This window comes from Achroia grisella, unplaced genomic scaffold (genome assembly GCF_030625045.1).
Source record: "Achroia grisella isolate CSIRO2021 unplaced genomic scaffold, CSIRO_AGI_Agris_v1 utg640, whole genome shotgun sequence".
Taxonomy (NCBI): Eukaryota; Metazoa; Arthropoda; class Insecta; order Lepidoptera; family Pyralidae; genus Achroia; species Achroia grisella.
In genome coordinates this window covers 5,381,783-5,403,070 of record NW_026712977.1, presented here as the reverse complement: position 1 = coordinate 5,403,070, position 21,288 = coordinate 5,381,783, and the positions used below count along the sequence as shown (strand labels likewise).

General features: G+C 32.9%; 2 protein-coding genes across 2 annotated transcripts; one reads left to right on the top strand and one right to left on the bottom strand.

The window, feature by feature from the left end:
* Nucleotides 1-415: 415 nt before the first annotated feature.
* Nucleotides 416-10,871, top strand: LOC131849150 (protein RCC2 homolog). The gene is made up of 12 exons (XM_059199146.1): nucleotides 416-505; nucleotides 1,472-1,656; nucleotides 2,451-2,597; nucleotides 3,132-3,207; nucleotides 4,652-4,783; nucleotides 5,671-5,770; nucleotides 6,229-6,332; nucleotides 6,936-7,102; nucleotides 8,341-8,521; nucleotides 8,782-8,859; nucleotides 9,634-9,734; nucleotides 10,128-10,871. The coding sequence occupies exons 2-12, from the start codon at nucleotides 1,480-1,482 to the stop codon at nucleotides 10,296-10,298; spliced, it is 1,434 nt and encodes a 477-aa protein (XP_059055129.1). The 5' UTR covers nucleotides 416-505; nucleotides 1,472-1,479; the 3' UTR covers nucleotides 10,299-10,871.
* Nucleotides 10,872-13,298: 2,427 nt separating this feature from the next.
* On the bottom strand, nucleotides 13,299-20,679 carry LOC131849141 (uncharacterized). Its single transcript, XM_059199134.1, has 4 exons — nucleotides 16,370-20,679; nucleotides 15,947-16,269; nucleotides 14,796-15,150; nucleotides 13,299-14,119 (listed from the first exon to the last, which is right to left on the bottom strand). The coding sequence occupies exons 1-3, from the start codon at nucleotides 20,464-20,466 to the stop codon at nucleotides 14,831-14,833; spliced, it is 4,740 nt and encodes a 1,579-aa protein (XP_059055117.1). The 5' UTR covers nucleotides 20,467-20,679; the 3' UTR covers nucleotides 13,299-14,119; nucleotides 14,796-14,830.
* Nucleotides 20,680-21,288: the final 609 nt, after the last annotated feature.

The window sequence follows — 21,288 nt, the reverse complement described above, 5'->3', positions numbered from 1 at the left end:
TTAATGGATTATTACTGAATTATTTCATGTGTAAGTTTTTATAATGATTTATTTGTAAGTTTGGTTGAATTTTAATGTTATTTGTATAAAAATAACACATTTTTATACAAATAATATTAAAATTTAATTCGATTGAAGGACTTGTATCCCTGGTCGCGAATATATAATTATTAATTACAACGGTGCAGACGTAGGTGATTTAAATTATAATTTCTTTTCCTGGTCCTTATATGATCGTACCTCTTTTAGAGACATCTCATTTCCTTAAAAGTTCAATTTCCTACATCTATTTATCTATCTATAAGTAAGTAGGTATACTAATATTGTCTCATCCCTATTATTCAGTTTATATTTACCCGTACTATTTCCCGTCTATTCTCAGTGCCGTATTGGGCAACACAAACCTTTACATTCAGTCAGCAGTCAATCATTTCATTCGTTCGTAGAAAGCAAGCTTTCGGCTTTTTTGAATATTATTTTTCGACTTTCCTTTATTGTTTATTCGGTAAGTTATTAAAACACCATTCACATAATACATACGACATGACCTATTACTTTTAATATGTTTGTTTATTTGCTATTTCTTCTATACATTGTTTCTATTTACACGTGTCGTCTCAGTACTTACTTTGAATTATGGTACCTACTTATTAATGATTTATTGAAGAAAAGGTATCAATATAAGTGTGTAGGCGATTTATTATGTTATCAAATAGTTTATGAATATGTTATAAATTATTCTGTAGTTTCAATTGAAAAGATTTTATAAGTTATTGTTTACAATCATCATTCTTGAATAACGGTTTTGTATCCCGTTGTGTATTATTATATACGGGCGTTTCTTAATCAAGGCAATGGACGCAAATAACTCTAATGATAAATATTTTATTAATAATCCTAATTATTTCGTACCGTATTAGAACCATCCATTGACTTCTTTGTATATGACATGGGTCTCATCATAGCTTAATAGTCGCCTACTGTTATTACGCCGGTAAAGTGGTGTGATACAGCCTATTTACTTAGAGTTGACTTCACTATCCTTTCTAGCTAGCTTTTATAATAATCTGGGTAGTTTCCTTCATACTTGTTTAATAATTACCTACCTGTTTATTGAATAAATTACTTTTGGAATGAGATAGTTTTATATGTATTATATATTTTACCTATAAAGATATTACTTAGTCTTAATAATACAAATGAAGATTGCATGTACTTATTTTTCTTTATAACAATTAGATAGATATAAGATTCAAGAAATTTTTCATTCATAACACGAGATGGAGAATACACATACAATGGTTTTTCTTAGAAACCATAAGAACTTTTGAAAACTTAAAATATAAAGCATGTAATGGTGTTGTTATTCTTTCCTTTTACCTATATACATTGATAAGAATTGAATTGTCTCTTTATTTTGAAATGGAATTACTGCAGATTTGTAGTCCTTGAAGAATTCTTTTACTTTCAGGGTGAAACATGTCATCAAACAATGGTCGAAAACGTCCTGCTATTCTCAGTAAACGAGCATCCAAAATAAAGAAGGTGAACAAATCAGCTTCTGAAGATGAGGACAGCATCGACTCGGCAACTTCAGAGAATCCACCCAGGAGTCCATCCCCAATGCCAGAGGAGTCTAAAATTAAATTACCAGAGGTATCTGTATGGGATCTATATAACATATAAGTTGCTAACTAGTTACTGATATTAGGCTGGCATAACATAATGAAAGCTCTAAAACTGGAGGGAAGACATTACATTTTTCATTACATAATTTGAATGTGTTTGGTTTAGATGAATGAGGTTATGGACTTCATGAGCACATTCGCCATAATGCAGCCTATATATTGAAGACCAATAGGCAAGCCACTTAATATTTGTGGCTAAGGTTTTTACGCCTCTTTTTGATGCCATTTTAGCTATAGATTCAGTATATCCCCAAGTTTAGGATACAGTGGACGGACAGTGAAGTCACCGACTTCACTTCTGTACTTCATTACCGTAATGAAGCCCCCTTTAGCTCTGTTGCTAGCAATGTACCCTATGGAATCAAGCTCCATAGGTTCCTGCTGGGAACAATGTTGATAAATTCACTACAATGACCTATATGACATGACATAGAGCCTCTCTTATCATAATTCACTATTACCCCATATATATACAGGTGCTGCTGGCAGCATTTCATTTATTCTAAAAATAAAGACAAATAAGTTTCAATACTTATATTGAAGAGAATGAATAATGTGAGAAGGGTGAGAAGAATGAGTGAAATTGAGTGAGTGAAAGTTGGATTGTGTAAAATGAACAAAGGTAAATTGATGATAAAATTGACAAGGGCTACTTGACTGTGACTATTTGTAATGTATTTTTTTTGTGAAAGATAATGAAATAATGCAGGCCAGCCAGATAACAGAGAAAATGTATCTTATTACCAACCAATTTATCTACAGGAACTATTGAAGACTTTCATAAAGACACCAGGTGTGCTATTGATAGCAGGCCTTGTCTCTTGGGATCTGGTTGCTAAGAGAGACAGTAATCCTTCGAAACGCACCCATCCCAATCTATACACCTTCCACAAGTTTACTAATCGCAGGGTAAGTTGTTGCTAAATAGATAAAAATATGTTCCTTATTTTATTACAGTTAGTTTTAATATGTTTTGTTTGGTGGTCCTGAATACATCTTCTTTAAACACTGGCTTAAAATTTGAAGTCAACTGCTCCAGCACCCCCCACCCACAATTAAAAATTAATACTTAGCACAGTTTTAACTGATGAGACTGTAAAAAATACTAGGCGAGTTTGCAAGTAACTTTATAAGTTGGTGTATTTTTCCAAAATGCAACACTTAGTATTTCTTAAAAAGCAAATTTCATTCCCAACTTTTAACGAACTATATGGGATAACAAAAGAAAAAATATATAAATATATGTCCATATAGTAGTAACAGCTATCAGAAGATCATCACTGGATATAGAATTTAATGTTTTTTTATAAATGTCTGTAATTTTTAAAATACGTAATATAAACTATTTAAAATTTCTGATAAATATTCTGACAACCTGTTACTTGGTTCTGGCTCAACGTCAACTACTGGGACAATCTGTACATCGATTTTATTTTGTTCTAGTACCGCTTAATAGTGAGTTGCTGTAGTGCTGGACACTCCATACTCGTGTCAGAGGAAGGTGAAGCTTACACCTTTGGTGAGTTTAAGAGATTCTTATTATATAAACAGTAAAGAAATATATATAAATATATATATATAAAAGAGTGTAAAGACTTACCACACAAATATAAACAGTAGACTGTATAAAATCTATTATTTTAATTAAAGTGTATATGAATGTGGATGTTTATAATGGCAGAGGAAGGCCGAAAAAGAGATGAATGGACTGCGTGAAAGATGATATGGTTAGAAAGGATGTAAATAATGAGATGACTGTTAACAGGGATGAATGGAAGAGAAAAAGATATTACGCCGACCCTAAATAAAGGGGATAAGGAAGAAGCAGATGCTGATGACTATATAAAATCTTCTACATAGGTACCTCAGTCCAATCTATTTCAGCCGCCAAGCAGCTTGCTCTGTGCTCTTGTTGTGCGTGTAGGCAGTGAAATTACTGAATACTACTGGCAACGCCTGAGTAGTACATGTACATGATCTCATCTTATCATGTGCCAACCATGAGGCACATGATAAGTAGTAGTAGTAAGAAGTAAATTACGAAATATATATAAAGAATATTTAGGTGGTAAGTTTGTGTGATTCAACTAAGTTAACCATTTATTTATTACATTATTAAAGTTTTACAATCGGCGTTTCAATAATTAATTCCAAATTAAGAAATATCCTTAATTTAGCATATAACAATTAAATACATAATTAATTAAAAAAATATTAGTTTGGGAGCTGAATAAATAAATATGGGTATATTTCAATTAATCTGTACATGTATTATGTGTTTCGAAAGTTTTGTCTCTTATTTATATATTAAAGCTTGTATATCTAGTATACGATAGTCCACTAATGTATCGATGTTTATTTATTTATTTATTAAATTATGAATAATGACACATAAAACTGAGTTAGAATGCACTCTATTAACGAATATAATATGACATCTGTTAATTTATTTAATCTATATATTATCTCTATGCATTTTCTACCGCATATATCACGGGGAGTGTTCTGAGGAATTGTTCGGAATAATACCAGCTGCTGAGATTCACTACCGTACCACCCACCAGAGCCTAAAATACCATCCTGATCATCTGGATGAATGGCGGTCCTGCACAGTGCGGTTTTTAGATACTTTTTGTCACGCACATCCACATTGTGGAATCACCTTCCAGTATTGGTATTTCCAAACCGATACGATATTGAAACCTTTAAGAAAAGAGCTTAATCCTTTTTAAAAGGCCTACAATGTACTTGCAATTCCCCTGGCGTTGCGGGTGCTCATGGGTAGCGGTAATCACTTACCATCAGGTGAGCCGCATGCTCGTTTGTCCCCTGTGTTATAGAAAAATAAAATATGTTCGTAGGTTTCAAAAGTTATTAATTCTGGTCTGCTCTACTTTCTTATGTACAATACTACTCTTTTATTCTGGTTCCATAAAATGGTAATGAGCATGTTTCGCTACCAGGTCGTAACACATGCGGCCAGCTAGGTTTCGGTGACACTACAACCCGGGATGTACCTGAGGTAGTACCTACTCTACAGGGAATGAACATCATACACGCCGCAGTCGGACGAAACCACTCACTCTTTGTCACAGGTAGGTTAATAGAATACCAACCAGGTGACCAGACGGATATTGTCCCAATTTTAGTGAATTCCTGATTTGAAAGGACAAATTAAATATAGTCAAATCAGCGTTTGTCGTTTCATAAGCTTGAGCCTTAAATTATGAATTATGAATGAATTATGTTAGGTACTTCCCAAGTTCCGGCGTGAGTTATTGAGTTTGGGATAACTACTATAATATGTATATATCGCTACTAGCTGTGACCGCGGTTACTCCCGCGGTTATTCTAATGCATAAGCTATATTACTGGAAAGTATCATCAAAATCCGTTCCATAGTTTTTGCTTGAAAGAGTAACATACATTCATACTTACAAAATTTCGCATTTATAATATTACTAGCTGTTCCCGCGACTCTGTCCACATGGAAATAATTTTATTTTTCTATAATAAAGGAATATTTCTAAAATAAAATTAGCCTAAGTTACTCCTTATTACATCAGCTACCTGCCAAAAAAAATCCCGTCAAAATCGGTCCAGCCATTTCAGAGATTAGCCGGAACAAACAGACCAACAGACAGACATACAAAAATTATAAAAAAAAATATTTTGGTGTATGTACTGTATTTATATTCATATGCATGTAGTAAAAAACGGTTATTTCAATATTAAAACCAGACACTCCAATTTTATTTATATGTATAGATTAACATTAAGTTTAGATTGGGACAAAGCTTGACTGCTACAGATGTTAAGGCAGTCTCATAATATATGGTTATATACCATAATAATACTAAATATAAAACTGAATTTGTATCACTCCAGGTTTGTAATTAGTGGGTGCTTATATATGCATGCATGCATAAACAACTCAGTTATATTTTGCATATGTCTGTACGTATACGTATTTATGTAACAGATACTGGTACTGTGTACGCTTGCGGCGATAACAAGAGTGGACAATGTGGCGTCGGTAATAATACTCCGCAGATATTGAAACCCACGCGCATAAAATACAGGTGATTATAATATAACATAACGGTATCTTGTTGTTATTTCGTATTTCTTGTTCCTATCACAATGGGGCTTTGGAGGTCTTAGATCGATTGAAGCTCGCTCCAAACACAATAATTATAACATATAATTTTTGTAAATTAAATAGTATAAGATATTATCACTTAATACGAGATGTCTGGTATTTTTCATGTATATACTATGATTACCACTAGTAGATGAATACCAACTCTCAGTTTACCGTCTATTTATTTGCAATTCTTTTTATAAAAAGTACTGTTTTCCATACAGATTTTCTTAACATGTTTGACCATAATATAAAAATGTAACCATATAAAAATGTTCTTAAACTCGATTGCGATGTGGCGAATTAGATTAGAAATCTTAATGTTCGTTATTTTATTGTTTCGCTTACGCCCATGAGGAATAAATGTGGTGCTATATAACAAATATTATTTTTCAGTGGTGCTCCAGTAGTGAAAGTTGGCTGTGGGGCGGAATTCTCCATGATTTTGGATTGTAACGGCGCTCTTCACTCTTTTGGGTTGCCTGAGTATGGGCAACTAGGTATTGCATAAAACTATTCTGACTATACATAAATTTTACACTAGTTGTACTCGCTACTTCGGCCGAGTGGAATTAAACTTTATTTTTCTATAATAAAGTTGCCTAAGTTACTTCTTATTACATCAGCTACTAACTGTATAAATTTGAAAATGTCATTTTTTCGGACTATTCTAATGCTGTTGGCTGCAGCTTTACAGCTTCACGACGGGGGCGAGTGCAGATGGCACTCCAAACCCGCGGAAGGACTTGGAGCGGCTGAAGGCCAACTCCCACCTGATGGATACGACTTTAGTTTGAGGGCACCGCTAGGTATACGAACCTCGGTTCAGGCCGTCGTAATTTCGATCCCCCTATGAATTGGACGAGGGATCAATCGGAGGGGTTTTTGTTTTGCGAAAATAATTATAGTTATTTTCAATTGACTTTCAAAAAAGAGAAAGTTGATACATTAAATATTTGTGGCCCCAACATGGTAATGGTGGCGGAATTATGCAAAATAATACAAATCAAGTAATGAAATGGACTGTGAATGTTCTGTAAAAGAACGCATAATGCGTATAAAAAGGTTTAAATGAAAATTAATGCAATTTTTATGTTTTTAAGGTCATAATACTGATGGCAAATATTTCGTTACGTCTACGAAACTGTCGTTTCACTTCGAAACAGTACCGAAACATATTGCACTATTCTTCGAAAAGTCGAAAGACGGCCACGTGAGCCCGGTCAAGGATGTCGATATTGTCGACTTCTCCTGTGGTAATAACCATACGGTTAGTAACAATTATTTCATTTTACTCGCCATACAGCTTCGTAGGCTACGTTTCGGTTGAATGGTGTAATTAAAGCAGTGAAATTACCAATTTGGACGCATCACATCTTAGTCTTTCGAAATGGCAACGCATGAGTGGCGTCACATGATAATGTAATGTCAATTGTGCTATTTATGTAGGTAACGGTAACCACATGCCGCTGGCTGGATCGTCATGATTGTTTGCCATTACTTAAGGGGTTGTGCTTAGTTTTAAGTGTAAAACAACGTGCTATTTCTAATTTTATTCATGAACTGGCATTTTATTATAATAATCTATTTGAATAATTTTGGGTACTATAATCTTCTGCAATTCATTTCTGAAAACCCGTATGACTTAATTTCGGGTTGGATGAATACAGACATTGAACCAAGAATTAGTCAAAATATTGATTTATGGCAAAATGGCGATTTCTCAAAACAATCATTGTATTTTTTTCAATATAATTTAGTATTGTTATACCTACATTAATTACCTAAGTAAAGCCTGTAAAAATATTGTAATATTTTAAGACAATCGGTCTAGTCGGTTCGTCACTGACTCTGAAATCGCCGTTTCGAGATAAACGCGTTCAAAGTCCCAATGGATATTTACTCATTTATTTTGTCTTTCTAAACGATTCATCTATTTATAGGACCATAAGATAAACCCCGTGCGTCATTATTTGCTTCCAATATTGTTAATTGGTGTTATCTACGGGATTTCTTCCCTCGCACTCGAGCTCCAGTCTCTGTTTTCCGTTTCCATTTTTCTTGTTTTTAAACTTACATAACTTTCGATGAACCTTATTCTATATATGCCCTCATTTCTCCGAAACTATTAGTCGGATTAACTTGAAATTTTCAGAGAATACACTTAAATATAAATTAGAAAAATACCATAAATAAAAATATAGAAAATTTGCGAAATCTAACTAGGCTTCCCATGTAAACAATGATACAAATCAGTTAAATGTTATTATGAATTAGTTTTCCAGCTCCCAAGTGATTTCAGAATTGCTGATACGTTTCTCTTATAATTCAAAACAACAAGTCAAAAATAAAGTCCTATTAATGAAATCTTTAAGATGACTTCAACTGACCGATTTATTAATATAGGCTTTTCGTCCTTTATTATTCTTGTACTACAACAGTAAAATCGTGTTGTTCCTTACAGCGTTTTAAGGAACATGTATAAAAGCGTCCAATATATATTTATAGGTGGCGATAGACTCTAAAAAGCGAGCCTACAGTTGGGGCTTTGGCGGATTCGGTCGGTTGGGGCACGCTGAGCCAAGAGACGAAAGTGTTCCACGACTCATCAAATATTTTGAAACGCAGTCGCGTGGCGTCCGCTCTGTGCATTGTGGTGCAACTTACAGTCTTGCTGTCAATGAGAATGGTGAGTGAATAAATCTACATATTGCAATGAACTACCTGCCAAGGTTGTCTCTGGAGACATTTATAACATACTAATGTTAAAACTATGTTACATTTCACTAAAGATAATTCATTTCATTTTGTTCGTCAGTAACTTTGTGATGTTTTTAATGCAATGAAATCAAAATAGTTAAAAAATAATTCTTCCTTCCGATTGCTACTGGAGGCAAGATGTATTAATTTATTGAGTAATTGATATGTTCTTCTTGTATTTGAACACAGGTGCTTTGTTCATGTTTGGCCAGACAAAGAGGACCGGGGAGGCGAATATGTACCCCAAACCAGTGCAGGACCTTTCTGGTATGTTCCATTTATTTTATAATGCCTGAAAGTCAAATGTGCATCAAAGTAATTTAATCATTCTGTATTTGTCAATGCATTTCAATAAACTGCTGAATACGTAATATGTATATGTTAGATAAATGAGCAAAGCAAGATACTGAAATCCATGCCTGTAGTACTATTCTAATTATTTTTTCGTGTTTAGTACTAAACACGAAAAAACGGGTTTGTCCACTTTTCTTATTTGTCTGATTCATTCTACTATTATATAAAGGTGTTTCAATTACATCCATACATACTAGTATTGCTTATTTAAAAATAATAATAATCTCAGGACGCGCGTCATGTCGGCGCTGTGTGAATTGTAAGTGTGAATGACCCAAGTTAAGCTAGCTAAAGCTTGTGTTATGTGTACTAGATAACTGATACAAGTACATAGATATTTTTTTTTAGTAAATACATGCATATTATACATAGATAATATCCAGACCGATACAAACAATTATACTCACGAATACAAATTGTTGTGACCGTGACGCGACATGGTCGCGGAAGTAAGGCGGTGTGCTAAACCGCTAGACTACCGAGGACGTCACGTATCTGAGGTCCTTTTTACGCGAACGGCTGAACGGATCTTGATGCAAATTTATTTATTGTATTACAAGAAAAACTTAGGCTATATTTTATTTCAGAAACAGAGTAATACTTCGGTTGCACCTTGTAGTTTTCCATGATGTCTAGTTTGTGTTATTTGTTTAAGAGAATTGAAAGGGATTGGTATAACTTTTTCAGGTTGGAATATTCGCAGTGTTGGCACAAGCAACACGTCCGTTGTACTAGAAGCGGACGACTCTCTAATAGCTTGGGGCGTTTCGCCGACATATGGGGAATTGGTTAGTATACATCTATTTTCGACCTCTTTGTTTTAGAGGTTCAGTAGACGATCTAGTTTTAAAATCAAACGATTGGATTCCATCCCAATATGAATGTTTCCATTCATGGTTGTATATTATATTTGTATTCTTATAGGGTTTTTTCTATGTTTATTATCTATACCAATAAATAGAACTAAACTGTTTGTAAATTCAAATTAACAAGTTTTCATCAAATGCATGTGAAAGTATATACGGTTTCGGGGAAAGTTGTATGTTACCATAGTACTTTCTTATCATTGCGGCTTATTTTACCCTTTCTGGCTAATCATGTATATCTTATGTAAATTAACGAAAGTAGTTCCTTGGGTTCTTCCTTTTAATTTAATAATTTATTTGTTATTTTGTATGTAGGGTACAGGTGAGATCGCTAAGTCTACTGCGCGACCCAAAGAAGTATCACGAATGGACGGCATGAAAATAACCCAGGTTACCATGGGTTTCTCTCACACACTATTGCTGGCCGACGATTCTAGCGATGAGGTAAAAGAGAAGCTCGCTAATATGCCAACATTTTCGCCTTAAGTTGACTCAATCTCTTTAACTTAAATTTGGTTAGACTGGGATCAGTCAACCAATAAATAATTTGTAACCAATACAGTCAGCTCGACTATTTGTTCTCAAGTCGACTGCTGAACGCTCATTTTAAGACTGTTTCTTCTACAGCATGTGAAGAAATTTTTTATACATTGTTAATGTCTGTTTATTTGAGAACATACGCCTTTGCATTGCATGACTTTTCTCTTATTTACATCGTTTATATTTTTTATAATCACTCTTTTTTGCTAAGACACTAATAAAATTTTTCTATTAGATAAATGAACTTTATTATGTCTTTTAAATATACAATTCTTGTATATTTGAAGGTTTGTTATCATATATATATATATATATAAACATTATTTCTAATGTAACAACTTAGCAAATCACTCGGGACTAGTATTAAGCATATAAAGGTTGCGGTGCAGAGATGCCTTTTTTGACTGAGATACCCGTTGTACACATTTCACTTCTTGTTATAATAATAATATAAATAATGTAATATTCAAAGTATTCGTATCAATTATTACTTGAAAAGTACTCAAATTGTATATATATATATATATATATATGCAAAAAGTATTTATATTTTCTATTTAAATACATTTTGTAAACTATTTTGCACACCTCTACCGATATACATATATTTAATTTAAATACATCTAATGCCTTAGTGGTCAGGTCTGATTTGCACCCTGGCCCTGAATATGCTTAAGCATTTGCATACACTCTCATTATGATGAGTGTTTGTCATGGCTAGGATTTCCTATAGTTGCGTGGTACTATTATGGTTTGTAGCCACGAATACAAGAATGTCCTGACTTGCCGAACAACTTGCGCCCACATGATATTATAAGTATTTAAATATTTTAAAATAAATATATAATTGTGTGTTATATTTAAAAGTCGATGTATAGAGGGCGTAGGCAGCGGTTAAGCGACCACGCGCTCTGTGGCCCACCTCCGTTTGATGTTTAGTATACGAATTTAGAGTAACATTTTTACATAGATTCTACTTGTACCTTTTAATTGTTTTGGAATTGTAAGGTCGATTTCTCAACGACAAAATGTAACAAAAAAAAACAAAATAGACTGTATGATTATTCGATTGTTACATTTGAATGTTGTGACCCACCTTAAGATTTTTATGTTAAGTATAAGGAATATTATGTACTTAACGTTAAAGATTTTATGTAAGTTTAGATAAGGTTAATTTTCTGTAGATCGATTACATTCCTGTACCGATATTTTAGATGAGACTGATTTTTTATTATAAAACCGCCATATTCACAGACCCGATCTAGAGTTGCTATACCATATCAAAATTCATGCATTCTGTAGATATTCCTTGTGTACCACAGCGACTATTTTCAATACTGTTAATAGAAAAACAAATGAGAATATTTTGCTAACTTGTAATATATATCCTGTCCCTGATTTGTTATGAAACCGAATGACACGGATCGCGGTATCACACGGATTCCACTTCGGGTTTGTGTGCTGGCGCCTAATTAAATATGTTACACAGACAATATACGTGATATCCCTTTGAGCTCCTGTTGTCTCCTCAATACCAGTTGCCGTATAAATGTACATACGTCTCTAGTGTTATATTCTCAGAGGGTAAAATCTCAATAAAAGAGATGTTGTTTTGAAATCTTAATCAGGTATAAATATTTTGTCATAATATTATGTACAATTGGCTTCATATACATATGTATTTGGTGATTGGCTAGTCAATAATATTTTACTAACTAATATTCATAACGTTTAGTAATGTTTAAAGTCAACTAAAACTAAAACTAAAACTAAAGTTAACTAACAACCTTCAAAGTTAGCGATTTCAAGGTTTTTTTTTATATTTGTTTAACGCTAAAATTAAAATGTAATGCTTATACTATAGTGAATAGTTATATATTATTGACTACTTCGGACCATTACAAAATTGCACTTTTTCTGATATTGATTAACATCTTTATGAAGCCAACTTACCAACGATTTTGTTTTCTTTGTGGTTTAATAAATAAACCTATTCTTTTCACTTACTTAGTTGTTTTTTTTTGCAATGACCTCTAATCAATATAGTTGCAGTTTTAAGTTCTTTTTAGAATTGTAAGCGTGATTATATTTATATTACCGTTTAAAATATCCCAAGTATTATGCAAGTTTATAGATCTTTACTTTGTATCAGGCAAATTCTGTTTAGTTACATTACATAAACTTAAATTTAAGTTATGAGATTAGATTGATTTGGATATTTAAACAACTTTATTACTAAAAAAAAACAAAACTTAGTATTATTGTAGAATTCTTAATTGGAATATCGATTTTCTGATATTGGCCGAAATAGATATGAAGAAAATTAACTTTTGTCCCCCTAATTGAAACTTCAGTATTTATAGGCTAGGAAATAATTGAAACAACTGTCCAATCAGTTACTTCACACGGTGAGTGCTTGTTATAGTAGATACCTAACAAATATTACGACACATCCTCACCGGCGATCGGATCGGACCACCAAGCATGACGCAAGAAGGTGCGCTACTGAGAAAACTACCTGCGTCGAATCAGCATTTTAATTCACACAGCAATAATACTCATTTCCCTGATTTTTGATTTTATATAATTTCACTTATGGATCACACATCGATCCGAAGACACCTATATAATTGCAACAATTAATTTTAGAATTAAATTTAGTTAATTATAAAAATTGTTTTTTTTTTGGGTCTTCCAGCAGCGACTTCAATAACTTGCTAGTAAACAGTTACTGCGATGTTTACAAATAGTAATTTAGAAAGAAAACAAATTATTGTTATTCAATGACATTGACATGAAGATCGAAAATATTTATATTTCTTTTATTAAACAGGGCGGTGTGGGCGGCAGTGTCACTCATACCATGTTACGGAGCGCGTAGTGTTAATTATACACTATGTTGCACTTAGTAGAGCAGACGTGTAGATTAGATTAGATTTAGCATTTAATAACAGCAAAAAATTCTGTTACAGAACTTGATTTTGAATAATAAAATACATTATTAATAGATTACAGAAAACGGTACTACAGAATAATAGGATTGTTTGTAATTATGCACAATCTGAATGAAGTGGGCGAGGTAGTGTTTAGCTGGACCACATCGAAGCAATGCACTCCATTATGTTGTTTAAATCCCGATCCCTTTCCGCTTATATACAACTTTAATCCTTTGACGGGCACTTGTAAGTTGGTTATATTTCTTGGTGCTGTTGAATTTACTACATGGGCAGTCGCGCCTGAAGAGTGCATCTCACAGGGACATTTACAAGCACAATCAATATCAATTATACCTTGCTTCTTAACATTGGCTTCTATAGGATGCTCGGAATGACGTTGGTGAGCTTCTAAATTCATCGGAGGGTCAGGTTGTCACCGTTTAAAATTAAATTTGAAGCTGGACGTTGTCTGTGTTAAGTGCGACGTCATTATTATTCTTTTTTTTATATCAACTATGTCTACAAGGGATGGGTACGCGAACTCTTTAAAAGGCAACTGTTGTGGTACGTTCTGAGTCTGAGTTTGATGTCGAGGACAATCGCGGTTTACTTTTTTATATCCTCATTTTTGCAAATTTCGGAAATAGTTATCTTTTGTATATTTACTGGATTTTTCAGTTTTGCTAGTACCAGTGTCTTCTAAAGACGCATGCGGCTCGTATTTTTCGCATGGCCATACAGGAGTCAGCTTCACTTTTCTCTCCACAGTATTACATTCACTTGTTCTACCATTTACTGTTTTGGAATGCCCAAAATTTGTTGCTAGATTATCTGTATTATTTTCTATAATTAATATATTTTACACTAAATCATAAAATACGAATATAATACATACATATATTAAAGTAACTAACTACTATTATAGATTGATTGAATAGACATTTGTTTTCACGCCTCAAGACGAATCGACATGAAATTATGCATCAAATGCGTAATATTTAGGATGGATGAAGCATACACCCAAACAATTACTTTATCGCGATTATTTGTGTTTCTTTAGGTATGTGTGGATGTAACAGTAGGTAATTTACGTTCTATAAATTTAGTTAAAGTAACACAACCGACTGTTATTGTTTTTTTTTATTTCTGATTATTCCTATTGAAAAAAAAACAATACAGTCACACGTTTGGTCGTATATACGTTGTGTAGAAAGAAGTATCCTATTTGTTTGGTGCCAGCTGTATATTTCGTGGAAGTTCGTTTAATGGAATACTAGTCGTATGTGAATCGATTAAGCTATTTATGTAGATTGCTTATTATTATAATAATAAAAACAGATTTAAGCCTAAAACCGTAAATAAATTAGCTTGTTTTTTAATATAATTTTAATGGCAATCTACTTTTTGGCGCCATTCCTACACGTTGTAATTCCAGAGGACGAAAGTTTGCAAATTGGTAAATCCATAAGTCTGAATTTTTACCTAAAAACTACATTGAAGAACATACCTTGTATAATTGGAGGTGTAATTAATTTTGAAGCCTTACGAGCTTCGTCCAACATCATGAGCAATTTTGCAAGCGCTTGGTTCTTTAGGCAGACAACAACATGGTCTATCCTCGGTCGTGTCTACATTAACTATTCGTTGGAGTCGTGCTTGTTTTGTCAAATTGACTTCAACTGTTCGATATTTTTGTTCGTTAAGCTGTTGTTTGTACTCTGCCTTATCTTTTCGAATATATCTATTATTATGGTAGCGTTGCATGATTTCCTGATTATCTTTTTCTGGATTATTTCGCGCAATAACATATTCACTCTCTGTTATATTCAATTCCTTTGTGGGCAATTCATTTGACTTTGAGTCTGAAATATTTATTCCATTACAAAGTAACTTACAATATTGTACGAATACAGTATTACATTAAGTAATACCGCCATAAAAATCAGTATACCAATATATAATACCTGTAACATATCTATTATTGTAATATAGTGATTTAGTTAAAAGTGGAAATATAAATACGTAGGTATATATATACCTATATTGAGCAATTTGAAAAACCAACAGCTTAAATATAATAACAATCATCCCTCTTATTTTACCCGCAAGAGTCTAGCTGCACTTGTAGTTATCAGAGAAAAATATGGACTAATTAAATTGAAAAGCATAGGTCTTAAAAGCAATGGATTTTTATTTTGATCACTAAAGTAATACACCGAAGTAGGTTTAAGCTGTATAAAATGCTTCATTTTCATATTAGCTAGACCGAACGAGGAGTTGAATGAAACTGAATTATTGTACATGTTTATTTCGTTAATTGAACATTCTGAATCATATTCTCAGATTTAGGTGCAGTAGGTCGGTTTTTAGGTACTTAACAAGATTTTTTACTGTGATGAATTCACCAGGAATTAAAGAGGATAATTTCCACGTAGAGGTCGACTCTATAAGGTACGTTGTAATTAATAATCCCTATTACTAACAATGTTCTCTTGTATACTTAAGAAACAATGTATTCTTGCAGATTAGATGAGGCAAGATAATTTTGGTTAGTACTACTAATAATTACGCAGGAATAAACCGATAGGCAAATATCAAAATGTTAGGGCGGGACATCTTCTGTAATATACAGAATTTATGCAATTAAATGTTACTTACTGTAATGTTTTGGTTTCTCCCAATTTTGAATTTGATTACAATTGAAGGAAGTGGCCTTGCTTAGTAAGCTATCAGAATCATCATTAGATATAACAATGACAATAGACGATGCATGTGAACACAATTTTTGTAAAAGTACGTCTTCTGCTAAATTCACAATATCTTGATCATTATTTAAATCACACAAATTAACTGTAGGAATTCCTTTTTTATGTAATTTCTCATTGGACAATTGGAATATTAAAATATCATTGTTAAAACTTTCATGTTTATTCATGTTAATACTGTTCTTGGTATATTTTAATAAGAAATTACTATATTCACTGAAAGATAATAAAAAAAACATTTCATCATCTTATACAGAATATTTATAGATATTATTTAAGAGTGAATATACATAATTCCATTAAATTTTATTATAACCTTCCAGTATTTTCGCCAATGTATTCGATGTCATTTATATAATGTTCTGACTCATCCATGCTATCATAGCTGTACGACTCGTCTTCTGAATGTTCTGATAATAGGTAATGACTACCATTAAAAGAAAAATTGCTATCTATAAATGATATCACGCTTATGGTTTTTACATCAGATTTTAAGACAGATTCACTATGTAAATATCCAGTAGTAAATGATAGTGATGATTCAGTGTTAACTATTATTGCAGATTGGAAGCTCCAACAGGATGACTCCGTTGAAGTGTTAGTTCCATACATAGATGTTTGTGAATGTAAAACACTATCTAGATAGTTTACACATGAGGAAGATGTAGACATATCACAACCACTGTTATGATTGTGGACTTCCATATTCCTTTTTTTTTTAATGTAGGGCACTATATAATTATAGAAATAGGAATATAACACGTATCTTAGATCATCATTATTATAATCAGTTTCGGGGAAATTTTCTTCTGCCTTCGTTGTGAACTCACTATTATCTCTTAGCTCATGAGAACGATAAATATTTTCAAATGAATTTTCGATGTTCGAGGAGTCGCCGCTATTACCAAAATTAGTTTTTAAGCTTAAAAATATAGATTTCAAACTATATTTGCTTTTTGTAGTGCTTGTTTCATATCTAAACTGATTTTTAACTAATGGATAAGAAGGAACGCCGACGACTCGACCTACTGTGACTTTAATTCCTTCGTTATCATTGATTACTCCATGCTTGATACTCGAGATACATTTATCAGGACAAGGACATAAAGAAGATAAATCTGGTGAAGTTACTCGGATCTTGACATAACTATGTTTAAATCTAATTTTCTTTTTATCACAACCACAAGAACGATCACATTTGGTTGTTTTAACAATATCTTGAAATTCTTCTCCTGTACCAGTAATTGTTTTGATTTGTTTTGTTACTGAAGTTACCCCAACTTTTTTTGATCTAGTTTTGATTTTACTTCCTTTTTCAGAAAGAGTTATTTCTGGGGCAAGTTTGGTTAGAACTTTGTTAATTAAATCTTTTTCTGAGGCTGTTTTGCCTACTGGTAAGGGTAGTCCAGCTTTAGCTAGTCCTCTAAGAATTTTTTCTTTTTGTTCTAGTGATTTACCTGAAAGTGGGGTTAATAAGCCTTCACCTTTAGCTTTTCGAACAATTTCTTTTTCAGATATAGTTTTTCCTTCAAACGGAATACCAAACTTCTCTGAAAGTGTTTTACTTTCCGGTAATGGTAAACCCGCTTCATTTAAGCCTTTAACTTTTTTCTTTTGTTCTGGCGTGGCGTCCAATGACGTCAATAAACCAGTTACCTTAGGTTGACGTAACTTTCCTGAGAAAATCTTTTGGGTTGATGGTTTCCCATCTATTTTTTCCTTTTGTATTTTAGCAATGAGTGCTTTTTCCGAAGTACTTCTTCCTTCAGGTAGAGGTACACCCGCTTTCGCCAATTTTCTAAGAATAGGAGCAGGAGTTTTGCCTTCTAGTGGCGTAATAATACCTGCCGCTTCTGCTTTCTGCATTTTCCCCCTAATCGATGATGATTTTGGTTCTGGTAGTAGTCCCATTTCCTTACGAATTTTTTTAATCAATTTCTTTTGTGAAAGTGTTTTACCTTCGGGCAAAGGAATTCCTGATTTTGCCAAACCTTTTAAAATATTTTCTTTTTGTGGTACATTTTTTCCTTCTATGGGTGTCAGGAATCCAGCAGCTTTCGCTGCTGGTAATTTTGCTGAAGTTACTTTAGTAATCGAGTGCGTGACGACACGGTCATCTCTAATGTGGCGTATCAAAGATTTTTCTGACGATGTCTTACCTTCTGGTAAATGTAATCCTGCATCTAGTATTCTTTTTAACATTTTTTCTTTTTCAGCACGTCTTTTACCATCTGATGGTGTAATAAGTCCAGCTGCTTGGGCTTTTTGAATTTTTTCTTTCATGGATGGTATCCTTGCTTCTGCTGGTAAACTCAATTCTTGTCGAATTTTTTTTATTAATTCTTTCTCTAATGGAGTTTTTATTTTTGGAAGTGGAATATTAGCTTTTACTAAACTTTTTAAAATCTTTTCTTTTTGTTCAACTGTTTTACCTTCTAATGTGGTTATTAATCCAGCAGCCTTTGCTTTTCGAAGCTTCTCAGAAGGTACAGCTATCGCAGGCCGGACTTTTCTGGTATCTTTAATTTTAGTCATTAATGCTTTTTCTGATGAAGTACGTCCTTCTGGTAAAGAGTTGCCCGTTTCTGCTTGTCTTTTTAAAATATTCTCCTTTTGTGCTTCAGTCTTTCCTTCTAACGAAGTAATTATTCCGTCTTTAATCGCTTTCTTGTATTTTGCTTCATCTGAAACGGTCTTCGGTTCGGGAGGCAAACCAAGCTCTTTCCGAATTTTATCTAATATCTTAATTTCTGAGGGTGTTTTTCCTTTGGGTAACGGTGTACCGTGCATTGCTAAACCTCGCAATATGTTTTCTTTTTGTTCCCGACTTTTTCCCTCTAAAGGTGATAATAAACCTGCAGCCTTCGCTTTTTTTATCTTTTCTGATGGTACAGCAAATACTGTAGGTGTTTTAGCAGTGACCTTAATCTTTGCTATTAACTCTTTTTCTGATGGAGTTCGACCTTCGGGCAATGGTAACCCAATCTTAGTTTGTGCTCTAAGAAGTTTCTCCTTTTGTATGTGTGATTTTCCTTCTAGTGGTGTTATTAATCCAGCCGCCTCAGCTTTTTTATATTTTTCTTTATCGAATGTAGTTTTAGGTTCTTCAGGCAAACCAAGGTCTTTACGTACTTTTAGGACTAACTTTTTTTCAGATGGTGTTTTACCTTCAGGCAATGGAAAATCATGCATTGCTAAGCTTCTAAGAATTTTTTCTTTCCGTTCCGGCGGTTTACCTTCCAAGGGTGTTAATAAACCCGCAGCCTTAGCTTTTCGGATTTTATCAGAAGGTACAGCAAGTGAACTCGATGCATTTTTAGTACCTTTGACATTGACTATTACAGCCTTTTCTGATGATGTACGATCTTCTGGCAAAGGTAAGTTTCCTTCTAAAGGCGTATCGAAATCTGCTGTCTTAGCTTTCTGAGTTTTTTCTAAATGCACAGGTTCAGTAGTAGCTTTAGCTTTCATTACTAATGCCTTTTCTGATGGGGTACGACTTTCGGGTAATGTTAATCCCATTTTTATTTGTCGTCTTAAGATATCCTCTTTTTGTGCTAGAGACTTTCCCTTCAATGGAGTTATCAAATTAGCAACTACCGCGCGTTTATATTTTTCTTTTTCTGCAGGAGTTATCGGTTCCGGTGGTAAACCAAGATCTATTCTAATTTTTTTCATAAGTTGCTTTTCAGATACAGTTTTCGCCTCAGGAAGTGGAGCTCCTGATATAGCTAACTCTTTAAACATTTTTTCTTTGTCAGCTGTTGTTTTTCCTACCATTGCTTCAGCGGCTTCTTTGGTTTTCCTGATAGTTTGTTTTTTCTTTTCTTTGAGATCAGTAGTTTCCATACCAACCGTCAAATGCATAGAAGCCATGCGCCTTTCTTCCCTGGGAAGATGGCCGCAGAGAATGCAATTGCAGTGATCACAATTTTTTTTCTTATAGCAGTCATATAGACTTTTCATTACTTCGAACATTGCATCAGAATTGCACGAACAACAACAACTTTCTTCCTGTGTACTAAGTTGACATCTATATAATTTACATCTAACGCGATTAACTGAGTTATTAAAAGGATTTACATCTTCGGGTAACCGATACTCTGATACTGCATTCACTACATATTTCTTACAATAAGGGTGGAATAATTTGTTTTTCGCTATATCGTAGCCCTTGATAATGGTTTTATTAATTTTAAACATCTCGAGATCTGGTATACTTTTATAATAGTTAACACCTATATATTTAATTATAATATCAGAATCTAACATTGAGTCATTCGTTGAACGATTATATATTTTATACTTTATGCGTCTTTTATGTCGATTATGCTTTTTTTTAAATACTATTATGTTTATATTCTCCACTCCGTTACACGGATTAAGGTTTGAATCGTGATCTATTTTTTGCATATTATATTTCTAATAATAGGCTAAATCACGTAATTCTCTTTTAAAAATACTTTTATTTTCGTAAAACACATTTAGTTTTCCTTGGTCACGTATATTACACTTCATACTTCTATCATCTGTCATATTCTAATGTGCGGTATATTACATCACTGTAACACATATGTTTCACATAATTTTTGGGTTATGTTCTTGTAGTCGGTTTAGAAGACAACAATGTAAGTTTTTTAACTGTAAAATATAAATAATTAGAAATATAAGTTTGCTGACGTAATATGAACAGGTCTAAAAGTTTTCAAATTTCCTATCAATTTTAATTTCATTTATGTTTAAAATTAAAGTTTTGAATTATCAAATATATGTTACGGGTAATATTAGTACTGCATTTTCCACAAATTGCCATTTTACCTGCGATAGTCACTCCGTATAGTCGTACACCAATCTAAAAAAGAAAGTTATTATTGAAAATACCGAGAATAGACAAAATCACAAGTCCATCCAATAAAGTATTACTTTTCCTTAAATCATGTTAACTTATTGTAAGGTTATACGATTATGGTTAATTATTAACAAATTTTGATAGTATGTAGAAATATATATTAACATTTACCGTTCATTGAAACAACGCGTAACGATTTTTATTTAAATACACACATATCATAATTTTCTAAGTTATTTCTTGAATATTACCACATATTTTAATCACTTATTTGACATTGTTTACAATTTTTATATACAACAATGTCATAAACAAATCTTTTGGTTTTTTATATATTACAATGACACAAAACGATTCACGATAGTTAATATTATAGCATTATCTAC

Bases quoted from the DNA above. Each gene is read 5' to 3' on its own strand.
- LOC131849150 (XM_059199146.1), top strand. From the start codon at position 1,480: ATGTCATCAAACAATGGTCGAAAACGTCCTGCTATTCTCAGTAAACGA. The intron at 6,333-6,935 runs GTATTGCATAAA...TATGTTTTTAAG, and splicing joins GCCTGAGTATGGGCAACTAG to GTCATAATACTGATGGCAAA. The intron at 8,860-9,633 runs GTATGTTCCATT...TAACTTTTTCAG, and splicing joins ACCAGTGCAGGACCTTTCTG to GTTGGAATATTCGCAGTGTT.
- LOC131849141 (XM_059199134.1), bottom strand. From the start codon at position 20,466: ATGCAAAAAATAGATCACGATTCAAACCTTAATCCGTGTAACGGAGTG. The intron at 16,270-16,369 runs GTTATAATAAAA...ATTATCTTTCAG, and splicing joins ATTGGCGAAAATACTGGAAG to TGAATATAGTAATTTCTTAT. The intron at 15,151-15,946 runs GTAAGTAACATT...TAAATATTTCAG, and splicing joins GGAGAAACCAAAACATTACA to ACTCAAAGTCAAATGAATTG.